Source organism: Rhinoraja longicauda, chromosome 24 (genome assembly GCF_053455715.1).
Source record: "Rhinoraja longicauda isolate Sanriku21f chromosome 24, sRhiLon1.1, whole genome shotgun sequence".
Taxonomy (NCBI): domain Eukaryota; kingdom Metazoa; phylum Chordata; class Chondrichthyes; order Rajiformes; family Arhynchobatidae; genus Rhinoraja; species Rhinoraja longicauda.
This window is the reverse complement of record NC_135976.1, coordinates 11,876,256-11,894,823: the sequence shown is the minus strand read 5'-3', so window position 1 is coordinate 11,894,823 and position 18,568 is coordinate 11,876,256. Positions and strand designations below refer to the sequence as shown.

At 43.8% G+C, this 18,568-nt stretch overlaps 1 protein-coding gene across 4 annotated transcripts in view; it reads left to right on the top strand.

Moving 5' to 3' along the window:
• LOC144605427 (synaptotagmin-B) overlaps positions 1-18,568 on the top strand; it is a 549,186-nt gene that overhangs the window by 257,772 nt on the left and 272,846 nt on the right. For all 4 annotated transcript variants that reach the window (XM_078420666.1, XM_078420663.1, XM_078420662.1 and 1 more), the window contains exon 2: positions 5,073-5,112. Coding sequence is in view for 2 of the 4 variants with exons in the window: in XM_078420663.1 (XP_078276789.1) it covers positions 5,073-5,112 (40 nt within the window). In the remaining 2 variants the exon portion in view is untranslated. The remainder of the gene's footprint in view (positions 1-5,072; positions 5,113-18,568) is intronic.

The window sequence follows — 18,568 nt, the reverse complement described above, 5'->3', positions numbered from 1 at the left end:
CACCCATCTTTACATCTATTCTAGAAACATAGAAAATAGGTGCAGGAGTTGGCCATTTGGCCATTTAATATGATCATGGCTGATCATCCAAAATCAGTACCCCGTTCCTGCTTTCTCTCCATATCCCTTGATTCCGTTAGCCCTTAGATATATAGCTAACTCTCTCTTGAAAACATCCAGTGAATTGGCCTCTACAGACTTCTATGGCAGATAGTTCCGCAGATTAACAACTCTTTGGGTGAAAAACTGTTTCCTCATCACAGTCCTAAATGGCCCACCCTTATTCTTAAATATGACCCCTGGTTCTAGACTCCCCCTACATCGGGAACATTTTTCCTGCCCCTAGCCTGTCCAATCCCTTAAGAATTTTATATGTTTCTATAAGATCCCCTCTCATCCTTCTACTCTGTCCTAATCTATTCCATCTCCACATTGCACTCTCTCTTGCCATTGTTCCCTCAGGTTCTACCACTCTTCAACATACAATGTGTTATCCACAGTGGTCAAACAACCCACCCATCAGCACATTTTTGAGATATGGGAGGAAACTAAAGCATCTGGAAGAAACCCACGTGTTCACAGGAAGAACGTACAATGTCTACACAGACACCATAATAAATAGAACTGAACCCAGCTCATGAGGCGTGTGGCGGCAGCTCTACCAGCTGCACTATCGTGCTGTTGAAATGTCCTCACCTAGCCAAAAGATGAATGAATGAATGAATGAATGAATGAATGAATGAATGGATGAATGGATAAATGGATGGATGGATGGATGGATGGATGGATGGATGGATGGATGGATGGATGGATGGATGGATGGATGGATGGATGGATGGATGGATGGATGGATGGATGGATGGATGGATTGATTGATTGATTGATTGATTGATTGATTGATTCGATTTTATTGTCACATGTGACAAGTCACAGTGAAATGCTTTGCTTGCATACCCCCAAGGTATGCAAATAGTCACCACGTAAAGGGTGCTTACAAAGTTTTGCATACCAGATATAAAGTATGCTGAGTCAAAGTTGTAAAGTGGTCAGCGTGGTCCCAATGGTGCTGCTTTGTTATGTTAGACGGCTTCTGTTTATTGTCCCTCAGTGTGGGTCATTGACAAAAGAATTACAAGGAATTTGTACGGGCGTGTGCAAAAGAGTGTGATGGAATTCAGGAGAATAATTGGAATGATAGGATTATTCTGTGTCTACCCAATGGAGCATATGTAGGGTGGGCTTGGCTTGGCGTTAAATAGAGCTAGGTAGCTCGAGATTGTAGCTGGGCATAAAAGTAGGAAATGCTGGCAAATTCAGCAGGTCAGGCAGTATCTGTGGAGAAAAAAAGAATCAACGTTTAACTGGAAATGAGAAAAGTGAGCAATCAAATATGTTTTGAGTGTGCGACATTGAGGGGGGAATGGAGTGATAAAGTGATCGGCTGTGGTAGGGGAGGCCAACACTGTTATCACTTGTATCCATCTGTTACTGTTGCTCTCTCCATCTTTATCCCTTCTCTGGAATGTGAAAATTGTTTGCTTTCGAACTTACTTTCCTTGGTTCGGATGTAAAGTCGCTGAACGGAATCATTACCTCTGCTTCTCTCGCCAGCGGTTGTCTGCCCTGCCGAGTATTTCCAGCATTTTGTTTCTTATCTCAGATGGCCAGCATCGGCAGTTTCTTGCTGCTTGATTAGCGGGCAATTATTGGTGGTGTGGTGTAGGATGGGGAGACGATTGCCACCGACAGTGGCTGGCAAAATGAAGCCCTCAGCTGATCAATCTGTCTTCAGGCAAACACAAGAGCTGTCAAGATCCAGCAGAGAGATGATCCACCTGCAATGTTTCAGAGCTCAAATAATTGCCATATTTTTGCAGTTTCCAACTTTGTTGATTTTTGAAATCTTTTTAACAATAAATCCCTTAACTCCGTTTCCATGGGCTTCCATGGATGCACTGTAGAAAGCATTTTATCGGGATGCATCCCAGCATGGTTTGGGAACTACTCCACCCGAGAGGGTAATGATTCCGTTCGGCGACCTTACATCCTAATCAACAATATGCAGAGGATTGTGGACACAGACCAGACCTGCACGCAAACCAACCTCCATTCCATTGATTCCATCTACACTTCACACTGTCCACCAGCGGCAAGTCCACCAGCATAATCAACAACAAGTATCACCTGGTCATTCCCTCTTCTCCCCTCTCCCAACTGGCAAGAGGTTCAGAAGTTTGAAAATGAACACTTTCAGATTCAGGGACAGTTTATTCCCAGCTGTTATCAGGCAACTGAACCACCCTACCACCAGCTGGAGTGTGGTCCTGACTACCATCTACCTCATTGGAGACCCTTAGACTATCTTTAATTGTACTTCACTGGACTTTATCTTACACCAAACATTATTCCCTTTATCCTGCATCTGTACACTACAGAGGGCTTGATTGTAATCATGTATTTCCGCTGACTGGATGGCACACAATAAAAAAGCTTTTCACTGTACCTCGATACACGTGACAATAAACAGAAACTAAACTAAAACTAAACAAGAATGATTTCAAAGCATCACCCATACGATATGATGCGATACGATAGAACTTTATTTATCCCAGGAGGGAAATTAATTTGCTAATAATCATAAAAAACACAAAATACATGAAACATGAAATTAAAGTGATGAGTGGTAAGGCTTTGGGGATGTGCAAACATTGAGAAGGTGGGGAGGCAGTCTCAGTCTCAGTCTCAGTCTATCCCACGACAGAAGAGGGAGGGGTTGTAAAGTTTGATAGTCACAGGGAAGAAGGATCTCCTGTGGCGTTCTGTCCTGCATCTTGTTGAGACCAGTCTGTTGCTGAAGGTGCTCCTCAGGTTGACCAGTGTGTCACGGAGGGGGTGAGTTGTATTGTCCGGGATGCTCCGCACTTTGAGGAGCATCCTCCCGTCCAAGACCACCTCCCAAGAATCCAACCCCTTCCCCAGGAAGGAGCCAGCCTTCCTGATGAATTTGTTGACCCTATTGGCGTCCGCAGCCTTCGCCCTGCTGTGCCAGCACACGACAGTGAAGAAGATGGCACTGGCTGCCATCGATTGGTAGAACATGTCTTCATTAAAACTGACAGATGCAGCATACAGTGGATAAATGTCAAGTTATCCACTTTGATAGGCAAACTGAAAGCCAGTGTATTAGTATATTATCCGGCACGGTGGCGCAGTGGTAGAGTTGCTGCCTTACAGCGAATGCAGTGCCGGAGACTCAGGTTCGATCCTGACTATGGGCGCCGTCTGTACGGAGTTTGTACGTTCTCCCCGTGACCTGCGTGGGTTTTCTCCGAGATCTTCGGTTTCCTTCCACACTCCAAAGACGTACAGGTTTGTAGGTTAATTGGCTGGGCAAATTTTTTTTTAAAAATTCCCTAGGGTGTGTAGGATAGTGTTAATGTGCGGGGATCGCTGGGCGGCATGGACCCAGTGGGCCGAAGGGCCTGTTTCCGCGCTGTATCACTAAATCTAAATCTAAAATCTAAAAAGTGATGGATTGGGAAACACTCCTACACAGAGGGATCATGGTGTTCTTGTACTGCAGACAATGAAAGCAAATATGCAGGCACACCAAGCAGCAGTTAAACTCATTGGTGTGTTGGCCATATTTGCACGAGGCTTTGAGAGAAGGACCAATAATGTAATACGATAAAGGGTATGATGTTAATAGAGGTCATGGCAAGAATAAAGGACAAGAGATTTGGATCTTGGTTACCTATAACAACACACCATATTGGTTGCAATGACAGGAGGAAGGTTTATGGCCTGAGAGTAGGAGAATGGAGTGGAGGAGGCAATAAGACTAGCCATGACATAATGGTAAAGCAGACTACATGGGCCGAATGGACTAATTCTGATCCAATTCCTTATGGTCTTATAGTCTAAAATATAAAATTGCGATCCCATTTAACTTCCTCCTCTAAAGCAACTGCCAACGCTAGGACCACTAGGAATAAAGTAACAGTATTCCTCAGAAGGATATAGGAAAACCTCCCTAAATTTTGAGAAGGGTCCCGACCCGAAACGTTGCTTATCCATGTTCTCCTGAGATGCTGCCTGACCCACTGAGTTGCTCCAGCATTCTGAGTCTTCCTCCCTTATTCTCAATTACAAAGTAAGCTTTGCTCATTCTTTAACCCCAGCCCTTAAACCATCTTCTCTCAAAGCAGCTAGTAGGAAAATGTGTTCAAGAATCCTCAGTGTTGATTATCCACTACTTTTCACCACTGCAATTGGTGGTCCATCAGCAAACTCTCAGTAATAGCTGACATCAGCAAAATGTCTCGCTCAACACCTTCGCTCAGTCCGCCTTAACCAACCTGATCTCCCGGTGGATCAGCACTTCAACTCTCCCTCCCACTCTCAGTCTGTCCTTTCTGTCATGGGCCTCCTCCATTGTCATAGTGAGGCCCAGCGCAAATTGGAGGAACAGCATCTCATATTTCGCTTGGGCAGTTTACACCCCAGCGGTATGAACATTGACTTCTCCAACTTCAGATTGTTCCTCTGTCCCTCTCTTCCCCCTCCCCCTTCCCACTTCTCACACTGTCTTCCTGTCTCCTACTACATCCGATCTTTGTCCCGCCCCCTCCCCTGACATCAGTCTGAAGAAGGGTCTCGACCCGAAATATAATCTATTCCTTCTCTCCAGAGATGCTGCCTGTCCTGCTGAGTTACTCCAGCATTTTGTGTCTATCTCCGGTGTAAACCAGCATCTGCAGTTCCTTCCTGCACATTTTGTTGGCAAAAGGTGTTTTTCTGCAAAATACAGATATTGTAATCTATCAAAAGTACTGTATGTTGATTTCAGAAGCCTTGCTTTTCACCTGTTTTAATCCAATCATTTTGTTTTTCTGCAGTTGTAACTATGAAAAGGTTTATTGTTTGAGCAACATTAATTTTTATAGTTTTTGGCACTTTCTAATTCTACTGCAAAGAAAGCTGAACAGTACAATGTAAGATTAGTTCTGAAGTAATAGGTTTAATAGTTTTATTGATTAATGTGTAAATTGATTGTTTTCTTTCTTCTTCAGGTGAACCAGTGAAAAAAACCCAACTGTGGCCAGTAGTGCTGTGAGTTACTGCCTCTTTGCTTATTCTATCTCCTATAAAGAATATTGTTATATGTTCAAAAGCATAAGATATGGGTTTTGAGATTTAGAACATAGAACGAGAACAAAGAACAATCCAACATATCTTGATCAATGACTAGGATTTCTTTTACATTTTACTTTCTGCATTTCTGTGATAAAACTGATTGGTTTAAATAGCCAAAAAAATATGTTTCTCTGCAACAATGACTGATATTACGTAGACACAAAGAACTGCAGATGCTGGTTTATACCAAGGACAGACACGAAGGGCTGGAGTAACTCGGTGGTATGGTGGCGCGGTGGTAGAGTTGCGGTCTTTACAGTGCCAGAGATCCGGGTTCGATCCTGACTAAGGGTGCTGTCTGTACAGAGTTGGTACTTTTTCCTCGTAACTGTATGGGTTTTCCCCGGGAGCTCTGGTTTCCTCCCACACTAGCCTCCTCTTGAATAATAATAATAATAATAATTCATTTATTTTATATAGCGCCTTATCGGGTGCTCAAAGCGCTTTACAAAAACAATTAACATAAAAACAAACAGACAAACTATCCTGACGGAAAAGCGGCGAATAAACAACGCCAGCGTCATCTCACGTCAGGGTCCGGCAGTAGACAACAAAAAGCACAGGACACACAGATACAATTTGTACACAAACAGCCATCACAGTGATTGCTCTAGGCACACCCTCACTGTGATGGAAGGCAAAGTCTTATCTCCTCCTCATTCTTCTCCCGTGGTGCCACGAGGTGATCGAGGCTCCCAACTTTTTGAAGCCCCCACCGGGCGATGGAAAGTCCCAGGGCTGAGCCGAGCAGGCCGATGAAAGTCCTGAGCCCCCACCGGGCGATGGAAAGTCCCAGGGCCGAGCCGAGCAGGCCGATGAAAGTCCTGAGCCCCCACCGGGCGATGGAAAGTGCTGCGGCCGAGCCACGCAGGGTGATGAAGGGCCTGCGAGCGGGTCGATCGTACCTCGCGCTTCGGGGCGGTCGAAGCTGCTACGGCTGGAGCTCCCAAAAACCGGTCGCCAGCCAGGGACCTGCGAACTCCCGATGTTGCGGTCTGCAGGGCCCACGGCCGAAGCCTCCGAGATGGTAAGTCCAGGCCCTGCGACCAGAGTCTTCAACGTCGATCCCAGCTGGAGGCCGCCGACTCCACGATGTTAGGCCGTAGCGCGAACGGAGATACGACACGGTAAAGGTCGCATCTCCGTTGAGGAAGAGATTAGAAAAAAAAGGTTTCCCCCAACCCCCCCACCACCCCCCCACATACACAGAGTTAAAAATAGAACAAAACGTACATTAAACGATGACAATAGACAAAAACAAAAAACAAAAAAAAGACAGAGAGACTGCCGGTGAGCCGCAGCTGCAGAACACAGCCACGCCCCTTCTCTTGTCACTAAAACAAAGGAGCTGATTGTGGACTTCAGAAGGGCTAAACATCCAAGGACGTACACGCCACTGGAGATAAATGGGTCTACTGTGGATAGGGTGAGCAGTTTTAAATACTTGGGAGTCCGCATCACAGAGGATCTGACTTGGGCAACGCACATTGCCGCACTGGTGGGTAAGGCTAAGCAGCGCCTTTACCACCTTAGACAATTGAGGAAATTCAGAGTGTCTCTGAGGATCCTTCATTGCTTCTACTCTGGGGCTGTAGAGAGCATCCTGTCCGGCAACATTACAGTCTGGTTTGGGAACAGCTCTGCCCAGGACAGGATGGCCCTGCAGAGAGTAGTGCGTTCGGCAGAACGCACCATGGGAACTACACTCATCCCCCTGCAGGACCTATACATCAGGAGGTGCAGATCCAGAGCAAGCAAGATCATGAGGGACCCCTGCCACCCCAGTAACGGACTGTTCCAGATGCTACGATCAGGCAAACACCTCCGCTGTCACGCTGCGAAAACGGAGAGGATGAGACGGAGCTTCTTCCCACAGGCCATCAGGACTGTCAACTTTTATAACCCCAGAGACTAAATTTTTGTCGACACTAATAGTAACTTATTAACTTTATTTATATGCTGTAACTGTAATTCTTTTTTGTGCACAACCCGCAGGCATTGCCACTTTCATTTCACTGCACATCGTGTATGTGTATGTGAGAAATAAATTTGACTTGACTTGACTCTAAAGACGTACAGGTTAGTAGGCTAATTGGCTTGGTAAAATTGTAAATTGTCCCTAATGTGCATAGGATGATGTTAGTGTGCAGAGATCGCAGATCGGCACGGATTCGGTGGGACGGAGGTCCTATTTTTGCGCTCTATCTCTAAACTAAACTAAAACTCGGCGGGTCAGGCAACATCTCTGGAGAAAAAAGATGGATGACATTTTGGGTCAGACTGAAGAAGGGTCCCGACCCGAAACATCACCTGTCCTTTTCCTCCAGAGATGTTGCCTGACTCATTGAGTTACTCCAGCACATTGTGTCTATCTTTGGTATAAACCAGTATCTGCAATTCTTTGTTTCCACACTCCTGCTTATAGGATTGAGCTGGCTACAGAAAAGCAGCTGACTACAATCTTGTATATTTATCACATTAGGTGATTAGATGATTTCAAGGTTCAAAGCAAATAATGTTCTTGCGATTCATACACATCCACTCTATATTCCTTTCACTTCGTACTCTGTGGGATATGTTCTGTTTATATCCTGGAAATTGAAGTGAAAAAAAATCTTTGAGTGAAAAAAATAAAATAAAATTGGCAGACCACAAGGCACAACGTCACATTCTTTTACTTTGGTACACTGCACGTTTGGCATGATAGACTACGAAAGAATCCGGATAAGCAGGGAAGAGTGATTACAGATCCCAGGGTCAGCTTACACCCCAGTGGTATGCACATTGACTTCTCTAACTTCAAGTAGTCCTTGCTTTCCCTCTCCATCCCCTCCCCCTTCCCAGTTCTCCTATCATTCTTACTGTCTCCGACTACATTGTATCTCTGCACCGCCCACTCCCCTGACATCAGTCTGAAGAAGTGTCTCGACCCGAAACGTCACCCATTTCTTCTCTCCAGAGATGCTGCCTGTCCTGCTGAGTTACTCCAGCAATTTGTGTCTATCTTCGACTGCAGACCCCAGCCTGTGTAGATTGGTGTGGGGAACACACCTCAATAGCTCCCAATTTGCAGTTCTCTCCTGACCTCTCCATCGTGATCCTTTGTCCAACGTTTCCAGACATCAATCAGTATGCTGACCCAACTATGCATGTTTAACATCCTCCCTCCTGCCACCTACCTTTGCCCAGACCCCTATGTCCACCTAACTTGACCTTGCTACAACCCACCAACCTCTCCTTGCGATTCATAGTCCGAGCCCTCTACCCGCTTCCCTGAGCAACTTGTGAGCTTGATCACTCTGCCAGCCTCTCATCCCAACCCTCCCTCTGCTATCTGGCCCCACTCATCCACCAGCTTGCTGAATTGTCTCCCCCTCCAAATGCTTAGTCATGGTCATACAGCGTTGAAACAAGCCCTTTGGCCCAACGCCCATACCAACCAACATGTCCCATCTACACCTGCCTGTGTTTGCCCCATATCCCTCTAAACCGTCCTATCCAATTACCTGTCTAAATGTTTTTAAAATGTTGTGATAGTCCCTGCCTCAACTACATCCTCCAGCAGCTCATTTCCATACACCTACCACGTTTTGTGTAAAAAAAGGTTCCCCCTCAGGTTCCTATTAAATCTTTCCCCCCTCACCTTAAACCAATGTCCTCTGGTTCTTGATTCCCCTACTCTGGGCAAGAGACTGTGTGATTACCCAATCTGTTTCTCTCTTGGCCCACCACAGTCATAATCCCAGTTTAAGAGCCACCCTATCAGTCCCTAACTGTCAACCTCATGGCCACTTGTGAACTTCAATCCTGCCTTCTAACATTTAGCCCCTCTTCCCGAACCAGCTACAGACTTTGCCAAAATGCTTTGTGAGTCTTGGGCCAAATGTTGTTCTGAATCTTCCCGCAAAGATGTTTATTAACCCACAACAATTTAACATGACTCAATGGATGCCACTAACCCTGTGGGTAACCTTTTTTTAGATGTGGAGAGAGAACATATAGGTTATATCAAAGGTAGACCTGGAGCAACTCAGTGAGCCGGGCAGCGTCTATGGAGAAAAATGATATTTTGGGTCGGGACCTTTCTTCAGACTTTCAGTCACCCATCCTTTTTCTCCAGAGATGCTGCCTGACTCGACGAGTTACTCCAGCACTTTGTGCCTACCTTTGTTATAAACCAGCAACTGCAGTTCCTTGGTTCTACATATAGATTGTATCTACAGATTAAGAAATTCATTGGCTATGTTGCAATCGTGGTAATAGAATTTTTGTCAGCGTATATCAGCTGCACAATCAGCCTCAAAAACATTCATCTTGTAAGGTACAACATTTGTGTGGGGAGATAACAATGGAAATGGAATTCAGATGTTCAAAGGTATGACATTGAAATGACAAGAGGCCTTTACAAAAATAGCATCATCTGAATGTCTTGTGATTCAAAAGCAACTAAAATAAGTCAAAACTATTTTTCAAATGTCACAGCAAGGCACAGATAAAAATGTTGCATTTCATAAGTATATCACCCCATGAGATGATTGCATTTTCTTCGAATTATATATACATATCTATTATCTTCAACCTTGGGCAAATGTAGGATTTTTAAAATTGTGAATCTCTTCTGTTTGATGAATAATTATTTGTTGTACATCCATCAGATGCTTCTCATTATTTTAAAAAGATAGTTGCAGTTCTTTTCTCTCTCTATATTATCTTTTATGGTGAACAGGTTTTATTCAAAGGGAATGAGAAGTCTCTTGATAAAATGAAATGGATACAATACATCCCTGATTTGGCAAGAGAAAGCCATAGACAAAAAAAATCAGAAACTAGAAAAAAAGTATGAATTATCAGAGATGGTCATAAATATTAATAGTGTTTGCAAATTATTAATGTCTATCTTTTTTTCATCCAGTAAACTCAGGCAGGTAACTTTTATTGGATGTTTTTTTTGAGCAGATTGTACACCAGAGACCCTTTTATATTTTATTGGTTCAACCTGATTTACTACAAAGTATGTACATGGGACAAATGGGCCCTTATATGATACAAGATTTAAGCTGTGTTGTACCACGTTTCAACTTGTGTTGTGATTGAATTCACAACTTGTTAAACTACTTCATAACTGCAAAAAAATTACAGATTAGCAACTGTTGCATAATTTATTGGAGAACCTCGGACACAGCAGCCTAACATCATGCTGAAGTTGTACAATCAATTGGTCTAATTATTGGGCATAAGGGAATATATCTAAAGGGTGTGACTAGGTCAACACCCAAAATACCATGTACTTTGAAAGCACTAAGATTTGTGAGGAAAGCAGAGAAGATTCACGAGGATGTTGGGCATGAGTTATAGGGAGAGGTTGGGCAGACTAGGACTCTATTCCTTGGAGGGGTGATCTTATAGAGGTGTATAAAATCACAAGGGGAATAGATAAGGTGAATGTACAGTGGAATGTCAGCAGAGGGGAATCAGAAACTAGAGGGCATGGGTTTAAAGTGAAAGGGAAAAGATTTAATAGGGCAAATATTTAACTCAGAAGGTGGTGAGTAAATGGAACGAACTGGAAGAAGAAGTAGTTGGGACAAGGCTGTGACAGCATTCAAAATACACTTGGGCAGGTACCGAGAGAGGAAAGGATTAGAGGGATATGGGCCAAATGCAGGCTAATAGGACTATCTTAGATGGGGCATTTTGGTCGGCAGGGACAAGTTGGGCCGAAGGGCCTGCATGCTGCATGACTCGCTGACACAAGAGGGAGCTGTTTGCGGTAAAGGTTTACCCGCCATAACACAGCATATCCTATCAAATTGTGTTTTGATATAGTTGTGATTTGGAGATACAGGAGCAAATAAACCAATAAGTAGCCCTCGTCATCAAGTAGAATCCCATCATAAAAATAAATTGATAAGAACTGTTGAACTTTGCAACCCATCTGAGTGATCATCAAATCTGAAGGAGAAAGGGACCTGCAATGTGAATGAAGAAATGTTAACATATTTGAAAAGCTACAATATGTTGTAACTTCACTTAAAAGAAATACAGCAAAGCTATCTGTCACCTTATTTTTACAAGCCACAAAGAGAATGAAATGTTGATGTCTTCCTAATAACTTTGCAGATTTAGCCAGGCAGTGGTCAACCTGTACAAGCTGGGAAACAATTCAAGCCTCGGGTTGGTTAAAATTGCCTTAATAAGAGTATGAACTCAGTGATTTGTTCCCAATTGCTGATCCTGCAAAGTACTCTCTCCCCGATAACAACAAGATCCACACAATATTCAGGCATGGGCTGCAGCAAGCAACATTCCCAATACCAAAGTGCCCGGGACTGACCATTTTCTACAAGATAGATTCTAATCACTACTTTTGAAATTCAACAGCATTACCACCTCCCATAAGTAACATCCTGGACTAGCAACTCAAATGCACCAACCCCATTTTGCATCAGTCTTCGCTGTGCAAGACATCAGCAATGTGCCGAAATTCAAGAGAGTCAGGGGGCAGAAGTGAATGCAGTCGCTATTACTGAGGAGAAGGTGCTTGGGAAGTTGAAAGGTCTGAAGGTGGATAAGTCACCTGGACCTGATGGACTACACCTGACGGACTACACCCTAGGTTCTGTACTTGTAGAGATTATGGAGGCATTAGTCATGGTCTTTCAATTATCACTTTTGTCAGGAATGGTTCCAGAGGACTGGAGAATCCCAAACGTGACTCTACTGTTTAAGAAGGGAGCGAGGCAAAAGGAATGAAAGTATAAACCAGTTAGTCTATCTTCTGTGGTTGGTAAAATTTTTGAGTCCGTTATTAAGGATGAGGTTTTGGTATACGTGAAATAGGCCAAAGTTAGTATGGTTTTGTTAAGGGGAGATCTTGCCTAACAAATATGTTGGAGTTTTTTGAGGAGATAATAAGCAGGCTAGACAAAGGAGAGACAGTGGATGTTGTTTACTTGGATTTTCAGAAGGCCTTTGATAAGGTGCCACACGTGATGCTGCTAAACAAGATAGAAGTCCATGGGATTAGAGACAAGGTATTGGTACGGAGAGAAGATTGGCTGACTGGCAGAAGTCAAAGAATGAGAATTAAGGAGGACTTTCCTTGTTGGCTGCCATTGACTGGTGATCCACAGGGTTTGGTTTTGGGTCGCTACCTTTCATGGTATATGTTGATGATCTGGATGATGGAATTGATGGCTTTGTGGCTGAGTTTGCAGATGATACAAAGATAGGTGGAGGTGCTGGTAGTGGTGAGGAAGATGGGATGGTGCAGAAGGACTTGGACAGGTTGGGAGAGTGGGCAAAGACGTAGCAAATGCAGCCTAGCAATGTGTATGGTCATGCACTTTGGTAAAAGAAATAAAGGCATGGACTACTTTCTAAATGTGTCAGTAATCGAAGGTTCAAAGGGACTTGGGAATGCTGGTATAGGATTCCCAAAGGGTAAATTTGCAGGTTAAGTCAAATTAAGGAAGGCAAATGCAATGTTAGCGTTCATTTCCGGGAGACTGGTATGTAAAAGCAAGGAGGTAATGCTGAGGCTTTATCAGGTGCTAGTGGGACCACATTTGGAATATTGTGAGCAGTTTTGGGCCCCATATCTAAGGAAGGATGTGCTGGCTTTGGAGAGGGTCGAGAGGAGGTTATCATATATCATATATATACAGCCGGAAACAGGCCTTTTCGGCCCACCAAGTCCGTGCCGCCCAGCGATCCCCGTACATTAACACTATCCTACACCCACTAGGGACAATTTGTTACATTTACCCAGCCAATTAACCTACATACCTGTACGTCTTTGGAGGTTTACAAGGAGGATCATAGGGATCATTGGGTTAATGTTTGAGGAGCTTTTGAAGGCTCTGGGCCTCTACACGTTGGAGTTTAAAAGGATGAGGGGGGATCTCATTGAAACCTACCGGATAATGAAAGGCATAGACAAAGTAAGAATGTTTCCAGTGATAGGAGAGTTTAGAACCAGAAGGCACAGCCTCAGATTAAAAGGGCATACCTTCAAAATGGAGAAGAGGAGGAATTTCTTTAGCCAGAGGGTGGTGCATCTGTGGAATTCATTGCCACAGATGGCTGTGAAGGCTAAGACATTGGCTATATTTAAGGCACAGATAGTTGTTTTGATTAGGAAGGGCATCAAAAGTTATGGGGAGAAGGCAGGAGAATGGGGTTGAGAGGGAAAAATGGATGAGGCATGACTGAATGGTGGAATAGATTTATTGGGCTGAACGGTCTAATTCTGCTCCTATGACATGGTCTTATAAGAGCAGATCAGAGCAAGAGCCTTCTGGAAGAAGTGACTCGGCTCCTGATACTCCTATCCACCCTCTACAAAGTGCAAGTTAAGAGTGTGACGAAGTATTCTCCACTTGTCTCGGAGTGTACGCGTCCAACAGCACTCGGGAAGATCAACACTGCAACCTGTCCACAATCCTCAAGTCATCCTCTCCACTGAAACTGCAGATTATAACATCTTCAAAGTGCACTGCCACCGCTCAATTGGGCCACTCTGACATTTCCTCCCAAACCTGCGATTTTATCACCAAGAAAGACAAGTGCTTCAACCACATAAGGATAATAACATCTGCGGCTTCCCCTTCAAGTTAAACATAATCTTAACTTGGAAATATAATTTCATTCTCTCATTGTTCCTTGCTCTCAATCCTTGAACATCTTCCTCTCAGCCTTGGGGTGGCACAATGACTCAGCTGGTAGACCTACTGCCTCACAGGGCGGCACAGTGGTGCAGCAGTAGAGTTGCTGCCTTTACAGCGCGAGACACCTGGGTTCGATCCTGAATATGGGTGCTGAATGTACAAAGTTTCAGTGTTCTCCCCGTGACCGCATGGGTTTTCTCCGGGTGCTCCAAGATTCCACCCACAATCCAAAGGCATGTGGGTTTGTAGGTTATTTGACTGCTGTAAAAATTGTTCCCGGTGTGTAGGATAGAACTAGTGTACGTGTTCTCTCTGTGACGGCATGGGTTTCCTCCGTGGGTTCCGGTTTCCTCCCACATCCCAAAGACAGGTGGGTTTGTGGGTTCATTGGCTCCTGTTTAATTCCCTCTAGTGCAGGGAATGGATGAGAAAGTGAGGTAACATAGAACAAGTGTGATCAGATGATTGATTGTCAGCGTGGTGTCGGGGGACCGAAGGGGCTATTTCCATGCTCTATTTCTAAACTAAACTAAACATATAGAGTATCTGCACTGCAGAGATTGCTGCGTTTCAGGAAGGCAAAGGCAACGAGAGATGTGTGCGAGACTCCAGTCTTGTCAGAGTTGCATCTATCCTGGTGGCGCAGCGGTAGAGTTGCTGCCTTACAGCGAATGGAGCGCCGGAGACTCAGGTTCGATCCTGACTACGGGTGTTGTACTGTATGGAGTTTGTATATTCTCCCCATGTACTGCGTTGGTTTTCTCCGAGATCTTCAGTTTCCTCCCACACTCCAAAGAAGTACAGGTTTGTAGGTTAATTGGCTGGGCAAATGTAAAAATCATCCCTAGTGGGTGTAGGATAGTGTTAATGTGCGGGAATCGCTGGGCGGCGCGGACCCGGTGGGCCGAAGGGCCTGTTTCTGCGCTGTATCTCTAAATCTAAATCTAAATTCAAGGGAGAGCTAGATAGAGCTCTTAAGGATAGCGGAGTCAGGGGGTATGGGGAAAAGGCAGGAACGGGGTACTGATTGAGAATGATCAGCCATGATCACATTGAATGGCGGTGCTGGCTCGAAGGGCCGAATGGCCTCCTCCTGCACCTATTGTCTACTGTCTATTGTCTATAAATCTATCCTGAAACATAAATTAGTAACAAAATTCTGAGATATTTTACAAATCAAAATTATCATCTGGGAACATGAATAAGTTATCGACTACATTTAGTTTTAATAATTAAGAGATAATTACTGCCAGCTCTATATTTTTCGTCCTTTATATTATGTCCCTTACTTGGTTTGTGATCATCTTGAGGAAGTTGGAATTCAGTACAGTGGTAAATATTAGATGAAGTGAATAAAACAAGATTTGTCTGTACTGGATAATGATAACTTCCATTACTTTTTCACAGAGATTATAGTTTTTCCACAATCCCACTGATTAAATTTTTAACTAGAAAGTCGTACAGTATGGCAGCTTTTGGATGTTATGCAAGTGCCGCATGGTATTTTGTGACTGAGTGAAAACAGAGGAACATTATAAATTTTGATGATAAATTGAAAAATCTTGCCAAATATCCCACAAGGTTTTGGTGCGAACCTTTTAAGTAACATATCATGTAATTATTACACAATAGCTGAAGGGATTATGGAGACAAGGCAGGAGAATGGGATTGTGAGGGATAGACAGATCAGCCATGATTGAATTGCAGAGTATCCTTGATGGGCCAAATGGTCTAATTCTGCTCCTGTGACTTAAGAAGCAATTGGACAATTGATTTCCAACAATCTATGGCTCGGGTTGGTCAAAGTTACCTTTATAACATTATGAACACAATGATTTGCCCCCAATTACTTATCCCATGAAATAGTCCAAACCTGATGCAACAAGACCTTGACAATATGAGACTGAAAGCCTCGCGCTTAGATTCTGGACTTGGAGATATTCAAGCTGATTCTTAATTGGTTTTAGTTTAATCAGTTTTTACCTGGATCACTAGAGGGAGTATTTTATCATCAATTGTTCCATTATGAGATTGGAAAGAATCAGATACAATTCCACTTTCTTCCTGATACTGCTTTTGCTGATGAGCATTTGCTTATGACTTTGAAAGTGGTTTGTCAAGATATCCAAGAACCTAAGAGAGAAAAGGTGGCGCGGTGCCACCAGGGTTGAGAGACTGCTTTACAGCACCAGGGACCTGGGTGTGGTTCCGACTACGGGTGCTGTCCGCATGGAGCTTGTACATCCTATACCTTCTTCCCAATCGCAGGAGTGAAATGAGAGCATGGCCAGGGTGGTGTGTGTCCTTGACCATGCTGGCGGCCTTTTTGAGACAGTGCCTCCTCTAGATCTCTTCAATGGTGGGGAGGTCAGTGCCTAGGATGGGCTAGGCAGTGTTCACCACTTTTTGTAATCTTCATTCCTGGGCGTTCAAGATGCCGAACCAGGCCGTGATGCAACCAGTCAATATGCTCTCTACCATCCATCTATAGAAATTCAAGTAAGTATTTGTCAACATAGTGAATCTCCTCAATCTTCTAAACAGGTAGAAGCATTGATGGGCTTTCTTTATGATTGCATCACTGTGTTAGATGCAGAACAGATCATCAGAGACATGCATGCCCAGGAACTTGAAGTTGTTGACTCTCTCCACCACCAACCCATTGATGAAGACAGGTTTGTGGATCCTCAACCTTCCCCATCTAAAACCAACAATCGGTTCCTTGGTTTTACTCACATTGAGCAAGGATGTTGTTCTTGCACAATTCAATCGATCTCCCTCCCATATTCTGACTCATTATTGACCATAACCATACGCCAATGCTGGTGTTGTCATCAAATTTAAAGATTGAGTTGGAACTGTGTCAGGTTACACAATCATGGACATAGAGTTTGTGGAGCAGGAGGTTGAGCACACAGCCTTGAGGTGCCCCTCCGCTGATGATTATTAAAGAGGAAGTGTTATTGCCAATTCGTACCGATTGTGTTCTGTTGATGAGGAAGTCACGGATCCAGTTACAAAGAGATGCGCAGACTTAATTCCCTGAGTTTGGTAACAGGTTTGATGGGAATGTTGGTGTTGGACACCAAGCTGTAGTCTATGAAAATAGTCAGGCGTATGTGCTTTTATTGTCCAAGTGGCTCAGTGCAAAGTGGAGAGCTAGGGACAAATCTACTGACCTGCAGGCTATGTTCTAGTTACTTATATCCACAACACTGTCACTCCCAATCTCCGCAGAGGGGTCGGCTATCAGTTTGTGTGGTGTGAGCATCGTGGTGCAGACCTAAACAGTACACATTGGTCTTCTCTGCATCAACGACACTTGTCTTAAAGCCACTTCTCCAAAACATTGACAGCAACAGAAACAGAAGTCAAGAGTAAATCTCCGTGCAGGCCTAATAAAAGTGGACACCTTTTCAGAAAACGTATGACCTCTTGTTAGTATACTGACATTTAACTGGGTTCAGGTGAGATTTGCAGTGAGAAGTGGAAGATATAATGGGAACTTTCTCAAACATGCTCAAAGGCACTTGAAGGAAATAGTGAATTGATTTTGCCCTCATCAGGACCAAAACAGACTTTCGCATTTACATTTTCCCAGAGACAGAAAGATTGAATCTGGGCCCAAACAGCCAAATTACTGTGAAAATATCCCAAGGGTCATCAATCATTTCCTCATCTTCTACCAACCTCCTGGCTTTCCATATTATATCTGTGGCTACATATAAATAAAACATATTGTCTGCATTGTTAGCATTACTTTACTTGGTTCTGTGTCCTTGGTTTTACCCTATTTGGTTACATTTGGTCACCCCCTCACCCCCTCTCCCCCTCACCCCCTCTTCCCCTCTTCCCCTCTTCCCCTCTTCCCCTCTTCCCCTCTTCCCCTCTTCCCCTCTTCCCCTCTTCCCCTCTTCCCCTCTTCCCCTCACCCCCTCCCCTTACATCTCCCTGTCTCTCCCTAAGTATCCAATCTTTTATTTAATTCGTTCCAATTAGAAGCCAATTAATACACACCAAATCAGTGTCAGTATAAATCTAACTCACATTCAAAGTTGTTCTGAAGGTTGAACGGAACCATCCTATCAATAATTGGAGAGTGGTCATGCGCTATTATCCACCTCACAGGAGACCCTTGGATGATCATTAATCTGACTTTACGGGAATTTATCTTGCACAAAACAATATTTCCTTTATCTTGAATCTGTACACGGTGGATGTCCAGATTGTAATCATAGTCTTTCCACTGACTGGTTAACACGCAACAAAAACTTTTCACTGTACCTTGGTACACGTGTCAATAAACTAAACTAAAGCTAAACGAAACTAATTGTATTCATGTGTCAGCGAACCTTTGGATTGAAGAGCAAAATACTGCAGATGCTGGAACTCTGAAATAAAAAGTAAGAATGTTGGAAACGTACAGCTGGACGGACAGCATCTGTGGGGAGAGAAACAGTGTTCACTTTCAGGGTTGATGAATTTTCTCCAGAACTGGAAAAGTGAGGAAAGAAATGGATTTAAATTTGCAGTGAGGCAGGTGTGCAGAGAAATACGAAATGTCTGACAAGGTAGAGACCTAGGAAACTAGTGAGTTTGTTGTTGCTATCTTATTCAATCTACTAATTGGCACTATCTTTCTGTTTTTATAGTGATACTAGACCAAGTGGACCCATTGGGCCCAAACCTCTCATTTATAGGTG